Below are 27,340 nucleotides of genomic sequence, written 5' to 3' on the forward strand. Positions count from 1 at the left end.
GTGGACTGGAGTGAGATTTCAGGGCTTTCCCCTCTCCTCTCGCCTGGGGGAGGAGCCAGGGTTCATCCGGGCCTTACCTGAGCTGTCAGGGCAGCTGTGGGAGGTCAGGCCAAAGCTGCATAATCCTTGGAGCTGAGACTGAGAAGTTTGGTACAGTTCTGGTTATGCTGACAGGGGTCAGTCGGGTCTGGCAGGGGTAAGTGTTCTGAGAGCACAGACTAGAAAGCTCCCTTATTTTCTTCTCTTTTTTTCCACCCCTGGATCTGGGTTGCCTTCTTTCTCTGTTTTACCCCTTTGCATAATCCTCCTTCCCTCCCAGAATCAAGCACCCAGCCTGACCACACAGGGGCCTCTTTGGTCTTGCTTCTCAGCCAAACCCGAGAGAGAGAGAGAGAGAGAGAGAGAGAGAGAGAGAGAGAGAGAGAGAGAGAGAGAGAGAGAGAGAGAGAGAGAGAGAGGGAGGGTGGGGGGGGAGGGAGGGAGGAGAGAGAGAGAGAGAGCACACAGGCACTGCCTTATCAATGCCAGGGTGTCACTGGAATTGTGTTCTTGGAAAATGATGCCCTTGGAGTTGTGGAGTGGTGTGGACTGACACATTAGAATTTCATGGAGCTGTGTTTGGATTTGAACTGAGCTGAACACAGGTATGTGAAAAGAACAGTGTCCCAGGGCAGGGAAGGAGGGGTGAGTGGGCTAGGGTGGCAGAACAGGGGCTGGCAAGGTCTCTAGAACTGGGGCCCAGAAACAGAGGGACTCCTGTCCCCAGCCCAGCCACCTCTGCAACCTGCTCAGAGCTCCCGTCTGAAGAGGGAACACAGAGCTGATTCCTACACCACCAGGTGAGACGCCCCTTCCAGACTCTTGCTCCCTAGTGGAAGGCCAGGAGGGAATGGACAGTGGTATAGAGAAGCTTTTAGAGTCAGGCAAATTTGAATTCAAAACCCAAACCAACCATGGACACCTGCCAGGGTGGAGGCCAGTCAGAGATACAGTCAGAGGGACTGCCCAAGATTCTTCTTGGGGAGAAGAGCATTGGCAGGAAACCAGGAGCATGCAGGCAGCATCAAGAAAGAGGCCCTTCAGGTCTCTCTGACTTGGGAAAAGGAGATATTGCTGGCCTGCTGTTTTCCATTTACCTCCTCTGCTCTTGTGAAGCCCAACTTCTGACCTCTAGGAGCTGCAGTGTGAGGAAGAGGGAGAGGTTTTAGGGAGCAAGAAAGTTTTGACTGGAGTAGGACTCTTCTGAAAAGACTCTGGCTCATGGACTGGAGGAGGGAGAAGGTTGACTCTTTCCTGAGAACACTCCTGGGAGTACCCAGGATCCCTCAGCCTGGAGAACTCTCCAGTGTACCCCAGACAAAGCACCAAGTTCAGTTCTTCCGCAGCCTCTGGAATTCAGTGTTCACTTTCAGATTGTGTAGGCTGAGGCCCTACCCCATCACGGTGGCCTATGGACAGGATCCAAGAAGATCTCCTAGTCTTTTTCATCCATCTAGTCATAACACACACACACACACACACACACTCACAATTCTTACACAATCTTTGTCCACCCCAGTTTGCAGGACAATCCCAAACCAGCACCTCCCAGCCACACCACAGCTGAAGCTCCTGCCATTTCCATGTCTCAGGTTGGAGTCAGACCCTGGTCCTCATAACTGAGGGGGATGCTCCCAAATTCTCCAAGTTTCCCTGCCACAGCTCCTGTGTGCCCAAATCTGATGGTTTAGAATTAGGCAAAATGTGCGGAGACGGAGGCTCAGCCTAAAAACCCATGAGGGGGACATGGGGCATGTAGGCAGCAGTGCAGTCCTTGGGGTCAAGGTGAGGAAGGCAGGAGGAAGTGCAGACTCAGCAGTCTTCTGCTGTTCTCCCCTTCCCTTCTCTTTTCTTTCTGGGAGCCTTCACTGTGGCATCTTCAGTGACCTGAGCTCAGTCCTGTCTTTCTCCCCTCCCTGATTAACACCCAAGGCTCTTCCAGCCTCATCTCCCTCTGCTCCTCCACTCAGCTCACCGCCAGGAGCTGTCTGACCAACCCTCTATGACATCTGGCCCCTCACATTTTCCTGATATTGCTAACTCTTCTCCTGTTCCCCTTGCTCTTCTCATTTATCTGATAAACTCTTATTCATCATCAGATGTGAAAGACGTTTACTCTGCAAACACTTGGAGCTACCCTTCTGGCATCTAATGCTAATGGTTCTGAATTCTTCTGACCCTGTCCCAGCTATGAACTAACCTAACCTTCTTCCCAGATCAATGCCCCGCTTCTTAAAGTACGGTGTGGCCTATGCCTAAAGTTCTGGTTCTAAACATTTGAAGAGAATGTTTAGAACCCTACCTCTCACTTTCCTTATCTCAGAAAAGGAAAGGGCTCCTACACCCAGCCCTAGGATTCTCATGGGATGCTGGGGGTGCCATAGGTTCAGGGCCAGCAGGGATCCTTTACCTGCTCCAACCTGAGCCCCTGGCCTGTGTATGTGGCAGGTGCATATAAGAGGATACTAGACTGAAGTGTCCCAAATGCAGCTGTTTTGGAAGGACCAGGTAAACGAGCATGCCTCGTGCCCAGGCTCTGGCCTCCTTAGTTTCTTCATACTAACCCCAAGAGCAGGCAGTAGCTCAGGTTTACAGAAGCACATCCTAACCTCATTGGCATTGCAAGGCAGGCAAGGCACAGTCCCATTATGAGGACACTCAGGCTGGAGACGTTCAGCAATTTGCCCAACGTGATTTGCATTTGGTGAGAGGTGCAGCTGGGACTAGAAGGTGGGCTCCCTGAGTACACAAAGCTGGTCTTCCCTGGGCCCGGGGAATTCTATGTTCTCTTCAGGGAAGACCCACCCATTCTATCTGTCACAGCACAGGAGAAGGGTGTGGACCTGGCATCAGAAGATGTGAACTCTGGTCCTGCCTTGCCCAGAAGGTCCTGCTCTGTTCCATAGAATAACTCTTGTCTCTTCCTGGGGCTCAGTGTCCTATAGAGTAGGAAAGGGAACATGACATCCTCACGGGTTACACGTGGGAGTTCATGAGGTGGTGGCTGCCTTGCAAGGGTCCTGGTGGTGGATTCCTTTCTCTTCCCTCATCTCTTTCCCACTGGGTGAAGGAAACTCACATCAAACAGATGATTTAGAAAGCTGGATTCCAGGTCCCAGCTCTGGCTTTACCTCCCTAGGCCTCAGTTTCCCCTCCACAGAGTGGGAGCTTGAACACCTTGATTTCTGAAGTCGCTTCAAGCTCTTGGGATCTGTGACTCTGCTCCTTTCCCCTCCTGCTCCTGCTCCTGCCCCTCTGAGGGTAATGAGGGTGCATGTGCATGTGTGTGTGTACTTGTGTGTGCATCTGCAGGGGCAACAGGGAAAGGGGTGGGGGCAGGAGTCCTACAGGGATGGGGGGCAGTTGGGAGTAATTTATGTGCCAGCTTCAGAGCTTTCTCCAAGGCTAATGGAGCCTGGGGCTGATTAATTATTAAAGGAAAGGAATTAATCCAGGAGCGCCTCAAAGTCCAGCCAGCTGGGGACTGACTGTAGCAGACGAGCAAGAGCTGGCAGCAATGGGGCCCAGAGCTTCAGGGAATCTGCTCAGGACGGAGAGAGCTCCGCGCTCAGCACTGGGCCCTGAAGTTAGCCTGCATGCCTACGACATTGGGGTGGTGGTCACCTACTTTGTCTTTGTCACTGCTGTGGGGATCTGGGTAAGTGGGGCCTGAGGCCAGGGCCTGGGAAGGGAGGTGGGAGCTGGAGGCAGAGGTGAGCAGAAGGAAAGGGATCACAGAGCCATTGGAAACTGAGATGGAACTGACTTCAGGAATCGTCCTCCCCCACCTAACCTTCCATAGGAGGGAACTGAGGCCCAGAGAGCACTGTGGCCTGCCAGAGGTCACTCAGTGAGCCAGAGGCTGGCCAGGCCTGGAGCCCCTGTGACCATCTCCCTATCTGTATGCATCTGACACTTTTGGTCCTAACATCCCTGACCACTCTGAGCCTCACTCCTGCCTTCTCCAACTCAAAGACGTTCAATGTGGAGAAAATCTGACGGCCAGCCCTCTCTCAGTCCTGTTAACATCTGGGTCAAAGAGCTGGAGCTCATGTATTCTAAAGGGCACCAAACATATTCCAAGTCCCTCTGTTCTCCATTGATCCCAGGAGTCGTGGCCCTGGACAGGACTTGGCTTTGATGTCAGGGAGCCCTGAGCTCAAGTCCCAACTCCAGCAATCAGAGTCACATGACCCTGGGAATCTAGAAGCCACTGTGATCTTCGGTTGTCTAATGTGAACATGGAAAGTAAGATCAATGCTGTAGAAAGTTGTGATCATTCAGTGACAGGACACATCTAAGCACTTGGCATGGTGCCTGGCTGCTAACGTCACCATAACACTCTGCAGAGAGGCCGGCATCTTAAGACAGCTGCCAGGCAGACTCTGATCCAAGTCCCATTTAATCACTGCTTGGCCTGTATGGAGGTCAGGAACACTTTCTGAGCTTCAGTCCCCTCCCCTGTAAGGGGAGGTGACAGTCCCTGCCTCCCAGAGCTGGTGCAAGAAGAAGTAAGCAGGCAGGTGCTCAGTGGCTTGTGGGAGGTGGCCAGAGGGAGAAGTGCCAATCCTACTATGGGCTGGACAAGCTGTTTCCTGCCCGGTGCTGCATTTTCTCATCTGTGAAATGAATTTGTGTCCCTCCTATGGCCTCCAGGAAGATCAGAAGTGAATGTCCAAGCAAAAGCTTAACAAGCACAAGGCCCTCTCGTCACTAATTTCTTCCCCTTTTCCTTCTTACCTTCAAGGATTTCTCGAATCTCAGACCTAGTCAGAGAACTGCTGTCCTCTGCATTGGAGTACATGCTTTGAGTTCACCCTTCTCTGCCCGCTGCATTGGCCTAGGGTCCCCAGAGAACAGGCTTGCACTCCTCGCTCCCCTTCATTCTTCAGAGCATGGCTCCAAACAGGCTAGCCACCTTCTGGTTCCCACCATGGTCCCGATGGACTTCAGGCCAGGCCAAGGGAATCCCCCAGAGAGAGCCCATCATCCTGACGAAAGCTCAGAATCCCAGTCAGACTGGGTGGAATGGCTGCCCCCTCTCTGGTGTGGGAGACCACGTGGGAGGAGAGGAGAGGCAGTCACTATGCACCAGAGGCTGAGATTCCAAACCATGTCCTAAAGGAAGACACTGCGGGGAGGGAAGGAAGGGGACACTGATTACCAATGGGCACACCTGCACAGCATTGGCCATTCATGAAGACCTTGGACACCCTTTACCTCCTCTGCTCTTCACACCAGATCTGGGGGAAGGTACCAATGTTCTCAGAGAGGAAGCAGCTCTCCTCAAAATGCACAACTTAAAATGGCAAAATCTGCCAGCACTCAGGCAGCTCTGCCCTGCCTCACGTCTCGCCCTCCACATCCCCTCAGTGCCTGGGTGGATGACAGAGGCTGGGAGAAGTGCAGGAAGTCTTTGTCTCTTGCTGTTTCCTTTCCAGTCGTCCATCCGTGCAAGCCGAGGTACCATTGGGGGCTATTTCCTGGCGGGAAGATCCATGAGCTGGTGGCCGGTGAGTGGACCTTTCTCCCTTCCCTCTCCATGTGGAGGCTCAACTTCCCCCCTCCTCCCACCAACCACAAACTCTTCTCTGCCTCTCTCCCTGGACCAAGGGAACAGCTTCCCACTCCAATCCATCCAGCAAACAAGTGACCTTGCTACCCAGGACAAGAGTCCCGTGGATACCTCCTAGATTTGGCACCAGGGCCTTCAAGAGCTCAGAGGAAGCCCTGAGCTGCAGGCAGTGGCATGGATTAGAGGGAGAGGTAGAAAAAAAACTGGGGGAGGGGGAGGTGGCACATCAGCTTATAGCAAAGAACAGGCAAATGAGGAGAATCAGCAGAAATCCCAGCCACCTCAAGAAATCAATCTCCAAACCGTCACAAAATCCCCAATCTCTCCCATCAACCCACCAGCATTTCCACCTGTCCTCAGAACTAACTTCCTCCTCCAAGAATGGGAAGGAGGGAGGCCAGCCCTGCCCCAGAAATCTAACAGGAGAGTCATCAGCTGGGTGGAAACAGAAGCCGTCTACACACCCAGGCATGTCCCACTCACACTCACACCCTCACACTCACACCCTCACGCTCACATACTGACAATCACACACTCAGTCACACTCTTACACATGCACTCCTATCCCTGCTCACACATTCACACTCTCCCAATACCACACTCAGACTCACACGCACAGCCCCAGCCACCTTCCTACCTGTCTGGATTTTCACCACTCTCCCTACCCACCACTAGGCACTGAGAGTGGAGAAAATCCAGCAGGGTGCAGGGCTCTCTGGTAAGCATGGGTATCTGAGGCAGGAAGAACCAGAGGCAGGAACTTCTCAAGCTGTCTAGAATCCCCAGGCGGTGGGGGTGTTGAGGGCCTGGAAGCTCACAGGGACAGGAACAGGTCACTGGAGCTGCCAGCCACACCCACATTAGAAGAAAGAAAAGCCCTTGGAGTGGTTCTGCTCAGCCAGTGTCCCCTAATCACAGCTCTGGAAAGAATTCAGGCCAAGACGAAAGCAGGACAGCAGGCTCCTCTGACAGGGTCGGGAGAGGGCCTAGGAACCCAGGCTGACTGCCCATTTGCTTGCAGAGGGCAGAGCTCTGGGTCCTTCTGTGGACATGAGGAAACCCCAGGCCTCTGAGTAGCAGGGTCGCTGTATGTCCCCCACACTGTGTGGGACCCATGAGGAAAAGAGGATGTGCTGCCCAGGGCTGTGAACTGTGCCTCTTGCACCAAGACCTGGGTTCAGCTTGAGGATGGGCTCACAACCACCCCTCAGCGCAGGAAGGTCTGTCTACTACTGCTGGAGCTATGTGTCTGGCTGTCCACCGGGTCCTGAGACTGTGCTCCAGGAAAGGCAGATGGCTAGAAAGCTAGGAGCTGAAGGAGCAGCAGCCATCCCTCCTCTAGAGACTCAAATGCCCTCCTTCCTTTGCCTTCCCCATGATCTTGCCCAGGTCTCCTGAGTGGGGTGAGGTGGACAAGCCTCACCACTCTAGGGAGACACTCTTCCTCTAAAGCAGGGGGCCCAGTGCTCTCTGCTCTGGTTAGTGGTCCAGCCCTGCCCTGTCAGCACCCTTGGGCCACCTGAGAGTGAGAATGAGTATGTGTGAGTGCATGTCTATGCATGTGTGTGCATGCATGTCTGTATGTGTGTGTGAGTGCATGAGTTATGCACATGTGTGTGCATGAGGGTGAGTGACTGTGTGAAAATACATGTGAGTACATCATGTGTGTGGAAGTGAAGTGTATATGTAAGTGTGCATGTAAGAATGAGGACACATGTCTATAAGGTGTGTGCATGTGTGAGCCTGAATATATTCATGTGTGTGTGCACATGTTTGTAGTATACATGTGTGTGCACATATGTAGTGGGTTTGAGTGTGCGTGTGTGAGCGTATGAATACAAGGGTGTACACATGTGTGTTTGTGCATCTCTGTGTGTGCGTGTGACTGCATGCACACATATTGGGGTGGAGGCAGCTCAGGGGCCTCAGCAACATAGGGCCACACGTCTGTCTCCATGCCTTTACCCTGCTCTGCCACCTCATCTCTGAATTTCTCAATCCTTTTCCTTTCCTAGCACCTCTGGGAACAAGTGTTGGAAAGAGGTGAGTGTCCAGATTTTATAGCTGAAGAAGACAAGGTTTTATGAAAGAAAGTAATTTTGTTAAGGTGACATGGGGTATAAAACTGGAGCCTAGATCTTCCCTCCAGCTCCCAGTCCTGTCCCCAGTGTCTCCTCAGTCCTCCTCTCAGGCCTCAGAGGCCCTCCCTCTGCCCCCAACCCCTCCCAGTCCTGGATCCCATCCAGTAATAAGACATAACATTGAGCAAATGTTTATTAGGTGTCAAGCACCATTTGTCTAATGGTTACAGGAGCCAGAAAGCCAGGATTTGAATCTTCATTTGGTCATGTACTATTAGTTCTGGGACTTGAGCCACTTACCTATCTGTGCTTCAGTTCCCTCATCAGTAAAATGGGGTAATAACTGTGTTAATTAGTTGTGTGTTATTGTAACAAATACTAGAAGTAAATAACTTATCAAAAAAAATGTTTATTATTTCCCACCTTATGACCAGGGAGAAAAAGAGAAAGAAGAGGAGACTAGGGTCCCATAATTCCCTTCAAGGGCATGTTCCCAGTGACCAACCGACCTCTTACTGAGCCAGGCTTCTTAAAGATTCCACCACTGTCAAATAGTGCCCCATGCTAGGGACACATGAACCTCTGGGGGATATTTATTTGAACCCCAGTAATAATAGTACTGGGTTGTCATGAAGATTAAATGAGTGACTGTATACATAGAAGCACCAACAAGCACCAACTGCTCTGATGATTGGTATCATCAGTATCATTATTATTGTGGCTTCTGCTGCCTTAGAGGAACTGGCTGTCCTCCTGGAGAAAGAGGAACTCAGCCCAGAGGAGGCTGGCCTGGCCTGTGCTCAGTATCTCGCCCCTCAGTCTGCCTGGCCTGGCCCTGGAGTCAGCAGGAGCTAAGGGCGTGGCAGGGCCTCCCAGCCTCCTGGGGGGGATTCCGTGGCCTTTGCTGCCTCCTTCTCCCTGGACATCCTTAGGCTGGTGGCCCCAGGGCAGAGCATTGCCCTTCCTGTACTGGCCTACTTCCCTGGCTTCCCTTCTTCCTACTTTGCCACATATTCACTGGGTAACTTGGAGCCAATGACTTCATTTTTCCTGACTTAGTTCTTTCTTCTGTGAATTGGGAAGATTAAAACCCTCCCTCCAGGTTATTATGGAGATAACTGTATCAGGACATGAGAAGTGTCCAGTGTGGTGCCCAACAAATATAACTTTGCACCTCCTCCTCTCTGCTCATGGTCCTGATGTCAGATTGTTTGGCATTAGCCCTGACCCTTGACCTCATCTGTGCCTTGCAGATCGGAGCATCTCTGATGTCCAGCAATGTGGGAAGCGGCTTGTTCATCGGTCTGGCCGGGACAGGGGCTGCTGGAGGCCTTGCTGTGGGAGGCTTTGAGTGGAATGTAAGAAGCTGACCTGGATGGTCCAGGATAATGAGGGTCTGAAACCCCCTCCATCCCTGGCCTTAGGGCTGAGAGAAACCTTAGAGGTGCTTAGAAGTTTGCATGGTAAATTGAGAATCCATTTTATAGATGAGGAAATCAAAGCCTGGAAGAGGCAGAGGGACTCAACTGAGGTCTGGGAGGGCTGGGTTTGGGCCCCAGGTCCTCTCCCTCCCTGCTCAGGGCTCTCCCACTGCACATGCTGTCTCTGGGTAGGAGGCTGCCCTCCACCTTTCTTCACCATCTGGACCTTCTCCCCACTCTCCCAGGCAACCTGCCTGCTCCTGGCCCTCGGCTGGATCTTTGTCCCTGTGTACATCGCAGCCGGTGTGGTCACGATGCCTCAGTACCTGAAGAAAAGGTTCGGGGGCCAGAGGATCCAGATTTACATGTCCGTCTTGTCTCTCATCCTCTACATCTTCACCAAGATATCGGTGGGTACCACTCAGGAGCCCAGCCTGACCCTGAAACTGCTGATTGAGGGACTTCTGAATGCAGTGCCATGGACTTGATGCAGAGAGGGAACTGACCATCACAGGCTGGGTGGAAGGAAGGGAGGGATGGGAGGAAGAAAGGAAAGAATGACAATGGAGAGACAGAAGGAAGGAAGGACCCCTGTAACCTATGTGCTCCCCCAGATAAAGAGATGAGTGATAAAGGTTTGCAGTGAATGGCAGCCCCAACCATCAAAGAACTCACAGTCTAGAGTTTATCCATTCATTTATCCTTTCATTAACTGATTCTTCATTCAGAAATTAACTCTTCATTAATTGCCTAGAATGCGAACTCAGGAAACAAACCAGACAGGTCAAATGATGAACCCAAGTTAACACAGAAGGCCAGTCATCCTGGAAATGGAACTAAAGTTTGAGCCCCATGACCCAGTCCAGGTCCTTCCACTCTGCCATGGTGTAGACCTATGGTGCGCTCATAAGGCATGGGATGTAGTCAGCAAGCCTGGACTAATAGCAAATAAATCATTCAGTTGCCAGGTCCAGGGCTGAAAACTCCTTAAGGCCCCTCTTCCACCAATACTGCCAGCTTAGGCACAGCTGCCCCCCTCAAGCCTCCAATAAACCCAAGCATGTAGGTTTTCCAGAACTCATGACCACCAGCACTGGGGCTCCTGCCACACTGAGTCACCTGTGGGTTCATCCAGCAGCCACGAGCACCTCTGTTCTATCAGGGAGCATCAGCAACCTGCTAAGTTCCTACTCTCTCCTCCTAAATATCCTCTTCTTCTCCTTCCCTAGCTCCCACCCTCACTTCCTCAATTTCCACTTCATTCCTTACCATTCCCTTCATGGCCAACAGATCCGTCTATCAGCCAATTAAAATTTTCTTAGTTGCAAAGCTTTACGCAGAACTCCTTCGCTTTAAAGTCTCCACAGTTCCCAGTATCCACAAGATCAAGCCATACTCCTTGCTGTGAGCTTCAGACTCACCTTCATTGTGCAATGAAGGTTGAGGTGCCCCATGTGCTGAACTGGTAGGTGACATACCCACAGCAGCCATAACGAGGGACTCTTGCGGCTTTGACTTGTGGTCCTGGTTCTCTACAGACTGACATCTTCTCCGGAGCCCTCTTCATCCAGATAGCCATGGGTTGGAACCTCTATCTCTCCACGGTGATTCTGCTGGTGGTGACAGCTGTCTACACCATTGCAGGTAGGGCAGAGAGGTCCTATGAGTGTGCAGAGACTGAGAGACACAGAGAGAAAGAGAGAGGGTCAGAGGACACAGAAAATCGATCCTGAGAGAATGAAAAAGAGGAAGAGACAAGGACAAAAAGGGGCTGAGACAGAGATGTGGGATAAGAGGAAAACCCAGAGGAACAGACTGAGTCACACAGTGGGATACAGGAAGAGGGGCTAAAAGGGAAAGAAATAGGGAAACAGAGCCAGGCAGATAGCCCAGGAGAGATGATAGGACTGAAAAGACCACCTGTGTCAAGAAGCAGGGTACAGACGAAGGAACTCTTGCTGGACCAGAGTCACCATGAACTGTCCCACCCCCTCTCCTGTTTCCCCCAAAGCATCTCACACATGGCTGTGCACCCTGGGACACTGCATAGGACAAACTGACTTATGGCTAAGTTTGCCTTGAAAGACAGGAGACATTGGGATGGGAGTTGGGAGGGAAAGGAGAACGCATTCCTGGAAGAGCTAACAGCACCAGGAGGAATGGAATGGATAGTAACAGCAATAGTAAAGGAAGCTATGGCATCCTGGCCACAGTCAGACACCGCCAGGTGCAGCAAAACTCCATATAAACACATGTGACCAGCCTCCATCCTCCCAGGGTGGGATGGAGGGGAGCTTTAGGTGCAGGGAAAGGCAGGTGGCCAGAGTCCACTGTCCACAGGGTCTGTGTCATCTTGGGTCTCCCTGCATAGCCAAGCACAGGCAAGGCACCTAGAGAAGATCCCCCTGTTGGTGCTGACTAATGAGGCTTTTCCTTGGTCCTCAGGGGGCCTCACAGCAGTGATCTACACGGATGCTCTGCAGACAGTGATCATGGTTGGGGGAGCCCTGGCCCTTATGTTTCTGGGTAAGGAAGAGGTCCTTGTCTTCACCTTGTCTTCACCCTTATATTTTTCTCTGATCTGTCTTTGTCATTAGCACACCTTGCTTAGAACTTTCCAGAGCACGGACCCATGTCCTCTTGCTAATCCAGAGCTCTCAAAAAAGCAGGATTCTCTCTACTCCAAACCAGGGATCTTGAGCCTGAAACCCCATCTCCCGTCCTGCTTCCAATCCTCATGTTAGTTCCAACCCAGGCTCATCTTCATTGTGCAATGAAGGTTGAGGGTGTCCCTGTGTGCTGAACTGGTAGGTGGCATACCCACGGCAGCCTTAAGGTATGTTATAGATCTGGGAGCTGTGAGCACAAGCTTAGTGGGGGCTCAGGACTATTTCTCTCACTGTGTCTCTCCCCACAGGTTTTCAGGAGGTGGGCTGGTACCCAGGCCTACAGCAGCGGTACATGGAGGCCATCCCCAATGTCACAGTTCCCAATACCACCTGTCACCTCCCACGGCCTGATGCCTTCCACATGCTTCGGGACCCTGTGAGTGGAGACATCCCATGGCCGGGTCTCATTTTTGGGCTCACAGTGCTGGCCACCTGGTGTTGGTGCACAGACCAGGTAAGGGTCCCCACAGGGCTTGGCCTGGCCCATCAGGGATTGGGATGGATTCCTGCAGAAAAACCAGGTGCCTGGATGCATAGAGATCTGGACCTCATTCTGGGACTGAGTCAGGGCACAGGCAGTGACCAGTGTCAGGGCTCACCTGTGGCTGAGCTGAGCCCCTCCTCATTGTGAACAACCCACCCCCATTGCTGCCATTTCAGGTCATTGTACAGAGGTCTCTATCTGCCAAGAATCTGTCCCATGCCAAGGGAGGCTCGGTGCTGGGGGGCTACCTGAAGATCCTCCCCATGTTCTTCATTGTCATGCCTGGCATGATCAGCCGGGCCCTGTACCCAGGTAAGAGCTAGTGCTGCTTTTGGGGCTTTGGGGTGCAATTTGCAAGGGGTTTTCAGAGAAGGTGCTCCTAGGTAAGGTGGGGCCAGAGCAAGAATTAGAAAGCATTTTCTACTCAGATTGCAGAGCAAGCATTTTGGGTTTTGTGGGCCAAACATGTAATAAGTACTTCAGCCGATGAAATTTGTATCTGAATGCCATTTTTATATCCTGTTTTCCCTTTTTACGGGAATTAAAACCAATAAGGCATTCTTGGTCCCTTCCAGGGATATTTGTCATCATCAAGATGTAAGACCTAAAATCCAAAGGATTGCAATGTTGTACCTGGGCAAGAAATTTTCAAGAAACCAGGCATCACTTGCCCCTTACCTTCTAGACAAGGTCTAGAAGTTTCCAGTGAACACTTTCTTATAGTGTCATGAAGCAAACAGGGGGCTGACCTTGTGAGGCACAAGACCCCACAACTCCACCGCCATCCCTTCTTCTTCAGATGAGGTGGGCTGTGTGGACCCTGACATCTGCCAAAGAGTCTGTGGGGCCCGAGTGGGATGTTCCAATATCGCCTACCCCAAGCTGGTCATGGGTCTCATGCCCATTGGTGAGTCCTGTCTCCCCCTCTCCATCCCAACCTGTGAGCCTCCTCCAATCTCTACTGCCCAGGAGGAATTGCCCTTCAAATGGATGGGAAGAGGCGAAAGAAGATCCAACTCTGCACCCCATTCTCTAATACACATACACATGCACACACACACACACACACACACACACACACACACACTCCCACAAATATCTGTAACACACCTGCCCTGTGCCCTGGTGTTGGAATGCAGAGATAAAAGAAAGGCAGGTCTCTGCTCTCAGGCTTTATGCAGTCTCCAGGTTACTTGGACTTACCAGGGTACAGTGCAAGGTCACCAGTGTGGCAACCCAGTGGGACAAAGGGAACCCTAAAGAGTCATAGACCCAGCCTTGGAGGAGTGTCAGGAAGGACTCTCCGGGGAAGAAAATGGAGTTGAACTCCAAGGACTACCTCAGGCAAAGGTGGGGAGATGTGACAAATGTTGTAGGGAGAAGAGATTGCTCGTGCAAATGCCCAGCGGGAGGAGAGAGAGTGTGGTCTGAACCAAAAGGAGCCCAGCGTGGACTCGCCAGGGAGAAATGTCATGGCCAGGTGGGCTCTGCAGCCTGTGCTTTTCTCTGAAGGCAGCAGAGGGGACTGTAGACCAGAGTATGAATGGCTGGATTTGTGCTTTAGAAGGTCCACTCTCTGTGGAGGATTCAGTATGGAGAAAGGCTCTGGGGAGGCAGGGAGATGTCAGTGAGGTGTCTTCAGTGATCCAGGTAAGTAGCACCAATCACTTAACCAAAGCAGAGGTTTTGGAGATAGAGAGAAGCCATTTAAAGACATGGTGAGGTAGAATCAGTAGGACTTGATGTATTTCAGGAACAAGAAAGACAGGAATCAAAGAGGCCTCTCAGGTCTTGGTCTTTAGAAAGTGGATTAATAATGACAGTGCGACCTGGAAGGCAATCGATGTGTAGTTATTCCCTCCCTCTGGTAAAATGAGAAGTAAAGAAACAGCGGAGGTGGTAGGAGGCCCAGCTAGGTCAGCAGCCAAGGAGGGACTGATGGATGGAGAGGGGCAAACAGAGCAGAGGTGTCTCGTGGGAGAACTCTTACTGCCCAAGAGGAGAGCAGAGGCCCAGAGTTTGGAACCTTGAGTCAAAGTCACCTGTGAGTCTTACAGAACGTGATTAAATACATGGACTTTGGTGTAAAGAGTCCTGAGGTGGGACCAGGGCTGGGAATTCATTTCCTCAAGAGATAAGCAGTCCAGAAGCTTATCAGAGGGTCAGTAGGTGACCCTCTCTTTGTTCAAGTGGAGAAAAAAAAAGTAAAGGTCCCCCAAAGAGTGAGGGAGTAGTCCAAAGAGCATCCATTTAGTTGGTTACTTGTGGAGTCAGGAAACAAACCCAGGCTTCTACTTCCCAGGCTGGGAGTTAGCCCACCACCACAATATGTCATAGAAAACACTTTTTTAAAAAAAGTAAAAACACTATAAACATTCACCTTCCCCGCCCCCACTCACAGGAACCCGATAGCTGTTTACAGCTGTGAAACCCAGACTGAGACATCGAAGCTACAGAGAACCTTAAAGATCAAGTCTTACACACACCTTATAAGGAGACCAAGGCTCAGGGAGGGCAGATGAGTCTCCTGCAGAAGCGGAGCCTGGCCAGAACCGGGACTCTGGCATCATGGGCTTCCTGATTCCATATCTGTGCTAGATGGGAACATCACCAATGGCTTTCCTATCACATCCCCACCCCAGACTCCTGGCTCTGACACTGCTGCAGTCTCCATGATCCACAGAGCCCTTACCGGCCAGCTATCCACTCCCACTCATCTCTCCGCAGGTCTGCGGGGCCTGATGATTGCCGTGATCATGGCGGCCCTCATGAGTTCCCTCACCTCCATCTTCAACAGCAGCAGCACCCTGTTCACCATTGATGTGTGGCAGCGCTTCCGTAGGAAGGCAACCGAGCAGGAGCTGATGGTGGTGGGCAGGTGCGCGGGTCCTTCCTTCCATCCTCCCAGAGCACCTCCTTTCTGTAGGAGATTGTCTGGGTCTGGGCCCTGGACAGGCGGCCAGAGCACTAGGTTCTAGGGCTGACTTTTCATGGGACCTCAGGTAAGTCCCCCTCCATCTCTGGACCACTCCTCCCCTTCCAGAATAATGGAGACTTTTGCATTTAGACTTTCTCTTGGAATGGATCAACAGGGTAATTGAGAGAGGATGACAGAGCACTTGCGAAAGGAAAAGCAAACTGTGTAAGTGGGAGGAAGTTCAGCAAGCAGCTCACCCTCTGGGGTCTTTCAGACCAACTCTGGCTCTCATCTCCAGGTAACTGGCTGTGAATCTAATCATCAGTCTCACCCTGAACACCGCCAGGTGTCGTACCCACACTAGGATGAGTCATGTGGCCCTGGCTTCAGGGTGCCCACAGTTTAATGAGAAGGACAGAAACACAGATAACAGAGTGAGATACCTGCATCAAGGGAAAGTTGTTCATAGGAAAGCTGTCTTCACGTGATGCAGAGCCTTGAATAGCATGCTAGAGAATTTGAATTTATCTTGTTGGAATCAGTTTGTGCTTTTAAAGGCATAATTTGATGGATGATTTTGTCTAGTTCTTAATAGGATGGGGATTTATAGTTTGTATAAGGTTAAGGGTCCTTTTTTGAAATCTCTGCTTCAAAATTTAAGGTTCCCCAACCAGGACTTCTGGAGTAAAGGGTGATCCCCTCTTTGGTGGGTAGGCACATAGGTACTTGAGCTTCGACATCTTGCTCCTGCCTTTGACTCCCTGTTCTTTCCACCTGGATGCCTTCTGCCCAATGGAGTTCTGGCCCTAGCACAGGAAGTAATCATTGCCGGATCTGAGGGTAGGGCAGAGGAAGGGCATAAGCAACAGGGAGACCACTCTGGTAGCCATTACTTTAGTGCAGCCTGGGAGAGGGAAAATGGGAGGAAAAGGAAAGAGGACCATATGTGCTCAGAGACCTTCCACAAGTGTCCCTTTATCTTTTGCCCACCAACTGCCTAGTTTTGCTGAAATTTATTTAATTCATCAGTGGAATGTGGGCACCATCTCCTGGTCATATGTATTATTGCATCCAGTACATCCAAAAAAAAAAAAATGTTTTTTCAACTTGTTTGCACATCTACAAAATTATTCATCAAGAATGCTTTGGGGCCAAGCACAGTGGCACACTCCTGTAATCCCAGCTTATCAGGAGGCTGAGGCAGGAGGGTCAAGAGTTCAAAGCCAGCCTCAGCAAAAGCGAGGTGCTAAGCAACTCAGTGAGACCCTGTCTCTAAATAAAATACAAAATAGGGCTGGGGATGTGGCTCAGTGGTTGACTGTCCCTGAGTTCAATCCTGGTACTGCCCTCCACAAAAAAAGAATGCTTTGGGGACTTAGGACTGAGTGAGAATTAATCAAGGGGGAGTCAGGAGAAAAAGAAAAAGGTGGAGTTCTTGCCTTAATCTTAGTGCCAATGTAAAGGAGAGAGTGAGGTTAGAGTTGAAGAAGTCTGAAGAAGGGAGAAGTTCTTGGAGGCTGAAGTCATCCTGGAGAAGGGAGCTATTCTGCACAGGGGCTGGAATGCAAAGAGCAGGAAAGGTGTGCTAAACAGAGCCCAGAGGCCTTTGACTGGGGTAGGTGGTGGGTAGAAGGCATGAAGTATTCCTTAAACAGTGGGTGAATGACATGACCTAAAAGGCATCAAGCCAGGCACCAATGGCACATGCCTATAGTCCTAATGACTCAGGAGGCTGAGGGAGGAGGATTGCAAGTTCAAGCTCAGCCTCAGCAACTTAGCGAGACCATGTCTCAAAACAAAAATGGTTGGGGATACACCTTAGTGGTAAAGTGCCCCAGGGTTCAATCCCAAGTGTCAAAAATAAATTTAAAACTAAAAGACATCCAATATGTAAGTGCTGAGATTTTACAAATCTGAGTCTCTTGGTTTCTGAAACTCTGATTTAAGGAATTTTCAGTCTAAATTCCTGCGACTTAGTATTTGAGATCCTGACCTAACCTCCTCTGATCCCCTCTCTTCTCCCGTCCTGGTGTCTGTGCATCACCTTCACCTGCTGCAGGTCACGCCCACCCGAGTGTGCCTCACAGCACCCTGTGCTCTCCCTGCAGGCTGTTTGTGGTGTTCCTGGTTGTCATCAGCATCCTCTGGATCCCCATCATCCAGAGCTCCAACAGTGGGCAGCTCTTTGACTATATCCAGGCTGTCACCAGCTACCTGGCTCCACCCATCACTGCTCTCTTCCTGCTGGCCATCTTCTGCAAGAGGGTCACAGAGCCTGTGAGTGCAGTCCTCCTCTCTCTTCCTGTACAGCAGAGGGTCTAGAGTCCTGTCTGTCAATCTGCTGGTTTTTGGGACCTTGGACAAACACATGGGCCTTCTAGGTTTCCATGTCTCTGGACATAGCTCCAGGTCTAGATTCATTTGTCCACTCCACAGTTATCAAGCTGGTTATGACAGTTCCAGAGATGTCGTGGTTTACAAGGTTCACAGAGGTCTGTCCCCACGGGGCCAATTCACAGAGGTTATAGAGATTAATGTCCATAAGAGGAAGAGATGCCACCACAAACTACTACTATATAAAGACAAAGCACAGAAGGACCAGAATCCATGGGAGGATCCACACACAGAAGGGGAGGCAGCCTCCACCAGGATCAGGGCAGGGTGCACTGACACCGTCACTGTGAGTTGGACTGAAAGGAGTAGAGATTTTTTGAATGGTCAACAAACAAGTACATGAGAACAGAGAGAACTTTCCAATTAAGAACTCAACTCAAGGTGGACAGGAGGCCAGCTGTAGGATGTACATAAGCAAACATAATAAAGCACAATGACTACTGGGAGACAGAAGTGCACAAGCTCTTAACCAATGGGACTCCTGGGAGGAGGGTAGGGAAGACTTCCTGGAGGAGGTGACAGAGTTGAGACCTGAAGGATGACTGGGAGGGGATGAGCATTCTGGACATGCCTGCACATCACATGTGTCACTGCACTAAAATCTGACAGTGGCTGAGGGAAGCCAGAGGTATTGGAATTAGAACTTTGAGTACTCCCTGGGGTACCCTAGAAGAGTCAGGCCCAACTCTGATGGCTGTGCCACGGGACATCATGGACATGACTCCACAAGACCAACGCGAGAGCTGAAGTTCACCGCGAAGGAGATCATAGAGACCCCTCCCCAGGTGACCTGTGTAAACAAGGCGTCTGCTGTCGGCAAAGGTCTCACCTTGCTGACAACCCTGGTGCACAGCGGGACCAGTTGAAATTCTGGGTGTGTCTGTTCATTCCAGAGTTTTCAAGTCAGGATTAATGTCTCATTTTAAAAACGTACATCATCTGACTCTTTCATACTTGGAACAGGTACAGGTTAAGGACAAATGGAATTATAATAAATGAGTGGTACCAGAGTTTTTCTTGGAAAAAAAAAAGAGAGAGAGAGAAAGAGGGAGGAAATCTCTCTTCTGATTTCTGATTTGTCATATTGTCCGTTGGGAAGGGGTTACTAGTGTTCCTGGCCTATTACAAAAGCGCATCCTATTCTATTTGATGACTGGCCATCTATTACTCAGAACCTACCAATTTCTCTTTTCATAGAGCACAGAGGAACACTCCAAGCCAGCAAGGTGGAGGCACTGGTTCAGAGCCATTCAACATGGAGCCCCAGTTGACATCGTAGTCCAGCTTTGAAGGCCCTAGCCTGTTCCGTACACTGCTCTGCCTGCCTTTTAAGTCAGGACAAAGTCTCAGCATTAATGGGGAACTCGCTGAGATGGACTTGCCCAACACTCTAATAAGCCAGTGGGAGACAGATTTAGAAACACAGCAGCTTTTAGGTTCCGAGGTCCCCCTCTCTTGTTTCTCCAATGTCACCCCTGCCCCTGTCTGTCCCCTCTCCACAGGGAGCCTTCTGGGGCCTCATGTTTGGCCTGGGAGTGGGGCTTCTGCGCATGATCCTGGAGTTCTCATATCCAGCCTCAGGCTGCGGTGAGGTGGACAGGAGGCCAGCCGTGCTGAAGGACTTCCACTACCTGTACTTTGCCCTCCTTCTCTGTGGACTCACTGCCATCGTTATTGTCACCATCAGCCTCTGTACAACCCCCATCCCTGAGGAAAAGGCAAGTGTTGTGCTTATACTGAGCCCCCCCCCCGAAATGCTTCCCTGTTTCCTATCACCTGGAATGTGCTGGTTTTCACCCTGATAGGTCATGGTCTCCCCGGCTGCCATATAGATGTCCTTGGGAGCGGGGAACTCATAGGGTTGTGAATTTCCAAGAGAAAAGTAACTCGTCCGATTCAAAAATTACTCAGTGAATACATTCTATGTGCCAGGCACTGTGCTGGGGTTATAGAGATTAATGCTCCCTGCTAGCAATTGTCCACAAGAGGAAGAGATGCCACCACAAACTGCTACTATATAAAGACAAAGCACAGAAGGACCAGAATCCATGAGAGGATCCACACACAGAAGGGGAGGCAGCCTCCACCAGGATCAGGGCAGGGTGCACTGACACCGTCACTGTGAGTTGGACTGAAAGGAGTAGAGGTTTTTTGAATGGTCAACAAACAAGTCCATGAGAACAGAGAGAACTTTCCAATTAAGAACTCAACTCAAAACCCTCAACTCTTCCAAGCTGACTGATTTGCCAGTCCTGGAACATGGATGACCAGTCTTTGGGGCCTTTTCCCCCTAGAGTCTGTGCTAGTTTGCTAAGGCTATTGACCCCAGTACCACAGACTGGGTGACTTACACAACAGAATTTTTCCTAGTGTTCTGTAGGTTGGAAATCTGAGACCAAGATGACAGCAGAGTTGCAACTCCTCTTCATGGCTTGTAGGTGACGTCTTTTCCCTTCTTCACGTGGTCATCCCTGAGTCTGTCTGTGACTTTACCTCCTCTTTAAGAACACCAGTCACATATTACCTCATTTTACTTTAATTGCCTCTTTAAAGCCCCTACCTCCAAGTGCAGTTTTTATGGTTGGGATCTGAAGTGTTTCCAAAAAGATAATGTGTTGAAGGCTTGGTTCCCGATGATGCAGCAGTATTCAGAGGTGGGGCTTGTGGGAAGTGATCGGATCATGAGGGCTCTGGGCATCAGTCCAGTGACAGCTGATTGGAGGTGGTGGAAACAGTAGGCAGGTGAGGCACGGTTGGAGGAAGTAGGTCCGTGAGACCATGCCCTTGGGGCCAATATCTTATCCCTGGCTCCTCCCCCCACCTGCTGTCCCTCTCTCCTTTCTCGTTGCGGTGAGCTGAGCAGCTTTCCTCCATGATACACTTCTGCCATGATGTTGTATCATGGATCCAACCAAGTAAGGATTGAAACCTCTGAAACAATGAGCCCAGATAAATCTTTCCTCCTCCAAACTGTCTTTTTTTGTTTTTAGGTACTGGCCATAGCAATAAAAAACTAATAAATTATGCTAGCAGTGGTCAGATTACGAAATACTGGGGTTCAGACTTTAACATAGGAATTTTCAGCCAATGACAGAGCCCATGCCAGAATTTGGTACCTGAGACACTGGGTGGAAATCACAACTGACACAATCACCCGTACGTAAGGTGATTCGTTGATTTGTGTGGGGGTGGTACGGGGAATTGAATCCAGGAGTGGTCTACCCCTGCACTACCTCATAGGTCAGTTTTAAATCTTATTTCGAGGGTCTTGCTAAGTTGCTCAGGACCTAAGTTACTGAAGCTGGCCTCAAACTTGAGCTTCTCCTGCCTCAGTCCCTGAGTCACTAAGATGACAGACATGTGCCACCGTACGCCAGGCCTGTGTGGCGCTTTAGAGTTTGCAGGGCAACTTCACACTGTTGGTTTCTAGGAGCCTTACAAACAAGCGGGACTCTCACAGATGAGCCTTAGAGATGGACTCGTCCTGAGCTCCCTCCAGAAGCCACCTGTCACTGAGTCTTCTCCTTTGTTTGCCTTTGTGCTGTTCATGCTCAAGTCCTTCCCCATTGAGAATCTCTCCCTGGATCCTACAGGTACTTCTCCCTCCCTCTCTTTCCTCCTGGTTTTTCTTTTCCTTTTTTTTTTTTTTTTAATCCCCGCCCTTCTGATCACTTTTCTACTTCTTCATGGGCTTTTCTTTCTGCCCATAACCATTATTTTTCCTTAAGAACCCCTTTGTGGCCTACAATAGAATTTTCACTCTGTGATATCCCTGTGTTATGAATTCAACCACTTTCTACATTTCAGTTCTCTATCTCCAAGCCAAAACCCTTCTCCCAAGGTTCAAACCCCCACACTCAACTGGTTCCTGGTGACATAAAGTGTCTTCATTTACATGCTCCTAGTGACACACAGGGTAAGGAAGATTTATTATGAGATGTAGACAAAGAAGCTGCCCATAGAGAGGCACCTGGGGGCCTGGTGCTGTAGGGGAAGGAGGAAGCTGGGAGCACAGCAGGAATCAATGGCTGAACAAGCAAACGGAGCTCCCCACAGGGGAAGAGCCTGGTTGGAAAGGAGGTGGTTCTGAACGTAGGGGTCCAACACCACTGGTGTCAGCCAGATAACCCGCTGTGCATGTCTGCTGGGCCACTGCAGAGGGAGAAAAAGGAACACCACCAGGGCCATCCGGGGGGACATAAGGGTTTTTTCTCCTCACTGAGCTTCTCCTCCTGGAAGTTCTACCTATTCTTCAAGCTCAGCTTCATATTCATGTGTGCACTCCCCTTTTCTCTCTCTCCCCCCCACCACATCTCTCACCAGCATGAAAATTTGATCCTGTCCTGTGTCCTTCATCCCTGAGGAGGAATAAGACCCATTTGATCATCCAAGGCAGGAACCCACAGGCTCAAGGCAGCTCCCTCCTCTCTCCCTCATCTGACTCCTTCAATAGGTCACCACATCCTGAAGAATTTACCTCCCTCACATCCCTTAGGACCGCTGCCTCCTATCCAATACCACAGGAAAACAAGATTTCTTGTTTCACTTTTGGAACAGCTTCTAGGTTAGACCCCTTCAATTTACTCCAAGAGATCTTTAAAAATCTCAGAACTTTCACATGGCCTACAAGGAGCTGAGGCTGTTGTTTATTAAATATCAACTCCTCAGCCTGACCTTTGAAGCCTTTTATGATCAGGCTCCTGCCTCCCTGACCAACCTGAGTTCCATGAGGCCAGGTCCATGTCTGATTCTGGTCTGTCTGCCTGCACCCAGCACAGACCTGCTGGAGGGCGTGCTCAGACCTAAAGGGGCAGCCAGGGCTAAACCAGGCTCCTGACCCTCAGTCCTGGCCTTGTTCCTCTGAGGGCCTCCCATGAATGGGGCCTCTTTCTCTGCAGCTGGACTTCCCTCCAAAGGCACCGACTCCTGATGGCATATCCTTTCCCTCCAGCTTGTTCGTCTGACCTGGTGGACAAGGAATTGCACCCCCCCTGAGCTGGAGAAGGAGGCCTGTGAGAATGAGGAGGACAGCACACCAGGGCTGGCAGAGGGGGCAGCTGGGGAGTGCCCTGCAGGAGGCGGAGCAGCAGGGGACCTGATGGAGGAATTGGAGCAGGTTGGAGGTAGGCTGAGGGCATGCTAGGGATGTGCTTCACAGAGGAACAATGGGGACAGATGCCATGTCATGGGCCTCCAAGGCCCCTCTTGGGGGGGCACCGGGGATGGGGTCTCTGAGGGAACCCAATAAATATCATCTTCTTCCCTTCCTTTGTGACCATTAAACTATTTGAGAAAGAAGTCAGGTTAGTAAGATAGATGGGACCAAACCATTGCCCTCATTAATGACATAGTGTACGTGGCAAGATTTGGCTTATATCCACGGGGAGGTGTGCTCCCTGATATTGAACTCCAGCATTAGACCCGAGGTGCTCTCTGGTCACCAAGAAGACCTAATCAAATAGCCCAGCCCACCCTGTGAAGGAGAGTTGTACAACCAAGTGTGCCCTCTTGTCCTTCCCAAATCTGCAAACAGGAAGGTCCTTTCACCTCCCTAGGTTGAAGAAATATATGGCAGAAAATCAAAAAGAGTTCTATACCTACTGATGAGTTCTTTTTTTTGAGTGAAAGGGAATGTCAGCCATGGCAAAGAAACCCTGCCCTGTCCCCACCACCACTTATTTATTTCCCACTGGGTTTAGCACTTCAGTCACATGAAGGCATGACTGTCCCTGGTAGGAGGAGAGCAGCCACGTGCCCATATAGTTGTGTCTGTCTGCATGAGTTGCCCCAGAACAATCCCCTCCGGGAGGGGGGGGTGTGTCTCCTTAAAATGGGCTTATAAACTGTGCCGCCCAGAGGTCCTGAAGTGTTCTAGAATAGTACATTAATTTCAATTGTTGTAAGACAAAATGCAACTGTCTTAGACAAATTGCAGCTTTCTCCTTCCTGTGGTGAGATTAAATAATATTAAGACATTCTTATGATAGAAGGACATTATTGAGATTTCTCAACGATAATATTCCCAAGGAAGATTTCAAAATCAAAAAAAGTTATATCAGTCTGCAAGGTAACATCCAAAAAGCAATCTGTCTTGTTCTTATGAATTAAAAATTCAATGAAATTTAAGTCCTAAGTTTATCTCCTGCCTTACTCAGAGGACATCCCAGTGCCTGGATGGAGTTGGGGTTCCTTGGCAGCTGCTTTCCATTGGATTTTCATGGTTCTGTCAGGCCTCAGACAATGTCTTAGTTCTATAGCAGCCTAACTTCCCATAATTCTGGCAAGTTTAAAAGCATAGACAAGGTTACCAAAGCATCATTTGGTTGGCAATGCTCTGCCACTGGTTCTTGGGCTTTTGTCAGGTTCAGAGGGCCTTGTGCTGTCCCTGAGGCCCAAGCAAGCTCCTATGTTTCTTGAGGCCTTCAATCTGGAGAAATACCCACTTTCCCAGAATTAATCAAAAGCTCTAGATCCCCACCAAAGCTAAGGTTCAAAGCTTCTTGCCCAAGCCGCAGCAGTTAAACGTCAATGGCCCACTATAAAAAGCTGTCTATAAAGCCAGAAAATCCTTTACAAACCCCCACCGTGAAAACACACATGGACTCACTTTATAAAGAACCACCAAAAATCAAAGCCAAACCTCTTGGTCTTAGTGGTTGACCCAAATACTTCAGGTGTATTTTGCTTGGCAAAATGCAATTCCTTGTCTCTTTTTCAAGTTTGTGGCCAATGCACCAGATGTTGGGGTCTCAAAATCACCTCCCCACATCATTGAAAGGACTAGGTCCTCTCCCCTAAAAAGCTTCTGTTATGGGAAGACCCTCTTGCAAGGAGGAGCCCTGCATAAGTGCGGCAGCTCCCAGGAGGAGGAGGAGAAGGGAAGGCCCAGAAGCCATAAAACATCTCCCAGAGAGAGCGAGGAGGAGGCAGCCTGTACTGCCTGCAGCTAAAACCCAGACCAGGCAGACCAGACCCTCGCACTCCCTGGATGGCCTCCAGGCCCAGGGCAGAGCATCTCTGGAGAGCAGACAGGAATGAATGCCTATGCCCTGTGGATGGCCACTCCCACAGGAGGAAGAGAAGGCTCTGAGTCAGCCACAACATCCAAGGAGAGAAACCCATGCACCTCCCCACGGGCCACTGGGGAGAAGAGAAAGGGCAGGGAAGGTCCTGCCGCTGTGCAAGGTGTGCAGTCTCCTCCCTGGGAGAGACACAAACATCAGTAACCAGGAGGAAGCAGCCCCTGCAGAAAGGCCGATGTAGGCCAGGCAGCTTCATTTTGAGTCAAAAATAGAAATTTAAAGGGCAGTGAGTAGATCTAAAAGAAGTATATACATCCCAGGTTGGTTTTTGCACACTGTTTAGTAACTACTTAGATGAAGTGGACTTTTTGGGTCTGTGCATTCACACACGAAACCCTGTGTTTCATCTAACTCAGGGACCACAGAGAAAATCAAAGGAGAGAGAATATGGGCCAGCTGGTAAAAAGCCCAGCACCAACAAAATGTTGAATTCATCTTGTTCTTAGTGTAGCTCTGCAGCTGTGTGACCTTAATCAGGTCTCGTCCCTTTCCTGAGCACTTTTTCACCTTTATACAATGAAGGAGACAGGCCAGATGGCACCCAGGCCCCTGGTGTCTCTGACACTCTGTGGTTACAATAAACTCTCCAAGTACCCCATCCCAAAGCCATTGGATAATGAAGTGCTCATTCCCAGTGTTCTTTGCCATCTCCATGAAAGCCTTTTTATATTACTTTTATATGGTATACGTTCAAAAGATTTACTTTCTTTGTTTCTTTTAAACTTAGGTGTGTTTTTTTTTTAATAAACTGTGCTAGTTTTAGTCTCTGAGTGGGCCCTCTGCACACTGGAGGGGGGCCTTGTGCATTTCCAACATTATATTCCCCAGAGCCTCTTCTCCCTAACCAGCTCTGGTACCTTTTTAAAGTGCTGCCAAATCTCCATTTTCATTCCATACCCAAAAATACTCTTACAAGAACGGGGCATATGTCACTGATGCATTTGGGGGAGAAAGTACCAGCAGCTTAGAGGAATGGAGTGGATTACATAGGCCTCACAATCTGCTGAGGCTGAGCTGGCCCTGGAGCCAAGAGTTCCTGGCCTCCCATGCAGTGCCTGTGCCTGTCTGTCCTCACAGCAGGGGCGGCAGTCTGGCTGGCTCAAATGCTTCCTCCTTCCTTTAGAAGATTATGTTCTCTGACCTCATTCTGGACTCACACTCTGATTCGGGGTGAACTATGTTGTTCCCCCACCTTAACACACCACCCCCCTGCAAAAAAGATGCTTCAGCATCATGAATGGATGTTGTGGCCAAGGCCAGAGCTCAGCTGAGATCCCAACTCAGCGTAGCCTGTGGTTTGCACAAAGGGCCCCTCCCCACTTTCAGGGCACCCACCCACTCCTTCACCATCTCCCACCCCCACTCTCATCATTTGCTTGCCTCCCTCCACCCTGCTCCCCTTCCCCTCTGGCCTTCTCCTCCCAGCCCCACACAGGTCCTGGGGAAAGCTGCTCTGGGGCTGGTTCTGTGGGCTCTCCAGGGTCCCTGAGCAAGCTCTGAGCCCAGCAGAGAAGGCTGCTCTAGAGCAGAAACTGACCAGCATCGAGGAGGAGCCATTGTGGAGAAGCGTCTGCAACATCAACGCCATCCTCCTACTGTCCATCAACATCTTCCTCTGGGGTTATTTTGCATAACTTCACAGACCTGGCTTTGGCCAAGACAGATTCAACACAGAGACAGGCTCTCCTCTCACCTGCTGTCAAAAGCTGAAGCCACAGGAACCCCTGAAGAGCATCTAATCCAACTTCGCTTGGCAAGTGGGGAAACGGAGGCCCAGAGAGAACACTAGGTTTGCCCAGGGCCAGATAGCAGGATTCAGTGTGTTTCTGGACTCTTGCTCTCTTTCCATTACACTGTCTCATTCCTACCTCAAAATCACCATTTCCCCCTCTTGTTGAGTCTACTCAGGAATCTTCTGTGAGTCTTGAGGTTAGAAAAGGAAAATACAAGTGGAGTACTAGCAACGAATTTGCAAAAAGTCAAGTGTCCCTTCACCATACCTTTTTCTTTTCCCCGTCTAGAGCCCCTATGTCTCTGTCTATTCTCAACCCCTGGTAATCCATTTGAAACCTGAGTCTACTGAGAAGGGCTTTATATTTCCATTGGTGGCTCCACAGTTGTGGCCGTCAGATCCAAAGGAGTGAGGGGTGAGGGTGGAATTTAAACATGATGACAGATGGCTCTGGAGCAGGGAGCTCTTGGAGAATGGACTCGTCTTGGCATTATCACAATTCATCTTACTCCTACACTCAAACCTAACCCTGCACAGTTTCCATGGCTGCTTCAAGGAACTTAAAGTCCAGTTGGAGGGAGGCGATGTATTGAAAGATGGAGAATCAAGAGACGCTGCTGTGTACCTCGAGGTAGCCCTCAGGGGCAGCACACAGCCCAGAAGCCACCATCCGTGAGCCTCTGAACCTCTCCCTTTGCCTAACTAGCCTGGAAAATACCTGACTTGCTTAAGTGCCCCTTCTCCAGGAAACTGCCCCAACTCCCCAGTCAAGATTGTCCTCATACTGTCACAACCCCTGGACCTGCTTCTATCTGGGCACTGGTCACACTGATTGGTGATGTCTCCCTCCTTGATGGTGCACTCCAAGGATAGGGGCCAATGGCTATGCCAAGTGACTTTGTACCCAGAATAGCAGGTGCCAATAAATGCTTATGGACCTAATAAA

At 50.3% G+C, this 27,340-nt stretch overlaps 1 protein-coding gene across 6 annotated transcripts; it reads left to right on the forward strand.

Annotated features, from left to right (window-relative positions):
• Window positions 1-72: 72 nt before the first annotated feature.
• Window positions 73-27,340, forward strand: Slc5a9 (solute carrier family 5 member 9). 6 transcript variants are annotated; one of them, XM_078026227.1, is made up of 16 exons: window positions 73-196; window positions 3,478-3,697; window positions 5,481-5,552; window positions 8,949-9,053; window positions 9,183-9,254; window positions 9,362-9,526; window positions 10,655-10,760; window positions 11,562-11,642; window positions 12,034-12,239; window positions 12,446-12,581; window positions 13,069-13,176; window positions 14,997-15,147; window positions 17,295-17,463; window positions 19,083-19,298; window positions 22,532-22,703; window positions 26,088-27,340. In XM_078026227.1, the coding sequence occupies exons 1-16, from the start codon at window positions 165-167 to the stop codon at window positions 26,294-26,296; spliced, it is 2,220 nt and encodes a 739-aa protein (XP_077882353.1). In that variant the 5' UTR covers window positions 73-164; the 3' UTR covers window positions 26,297-27,340. The 6 variants fall into 6 exon arrangements, with proteins under 6 accessions (XP_077882353.1, XP_077882349.1, XP_077882350.1 ...); XM_078026223.1 differs by lacking the exon at window positions 9,183-9,254; XM_078026224.1 differs by lacking the exon at window positions 9,183-9,254 and having other exon boundaries at window positions 12,034-12,161.

This window comes from Ictidomys tridecemlineatus, chromosome 11, assembly GCF_052094955.1.
Source record: "Ictidomys tridecemlineatus isolate mIctTri1 chromosome 11, mIctTri1.hap1, whole genome shotgun sequence".
NCBI classification, from domain to species: Eukaryota; Metazoa; Chordata; class Mammalia; order Rodentia; family Sciuridae; genus Ictidomys; species Ictidomys tridecemlineatus.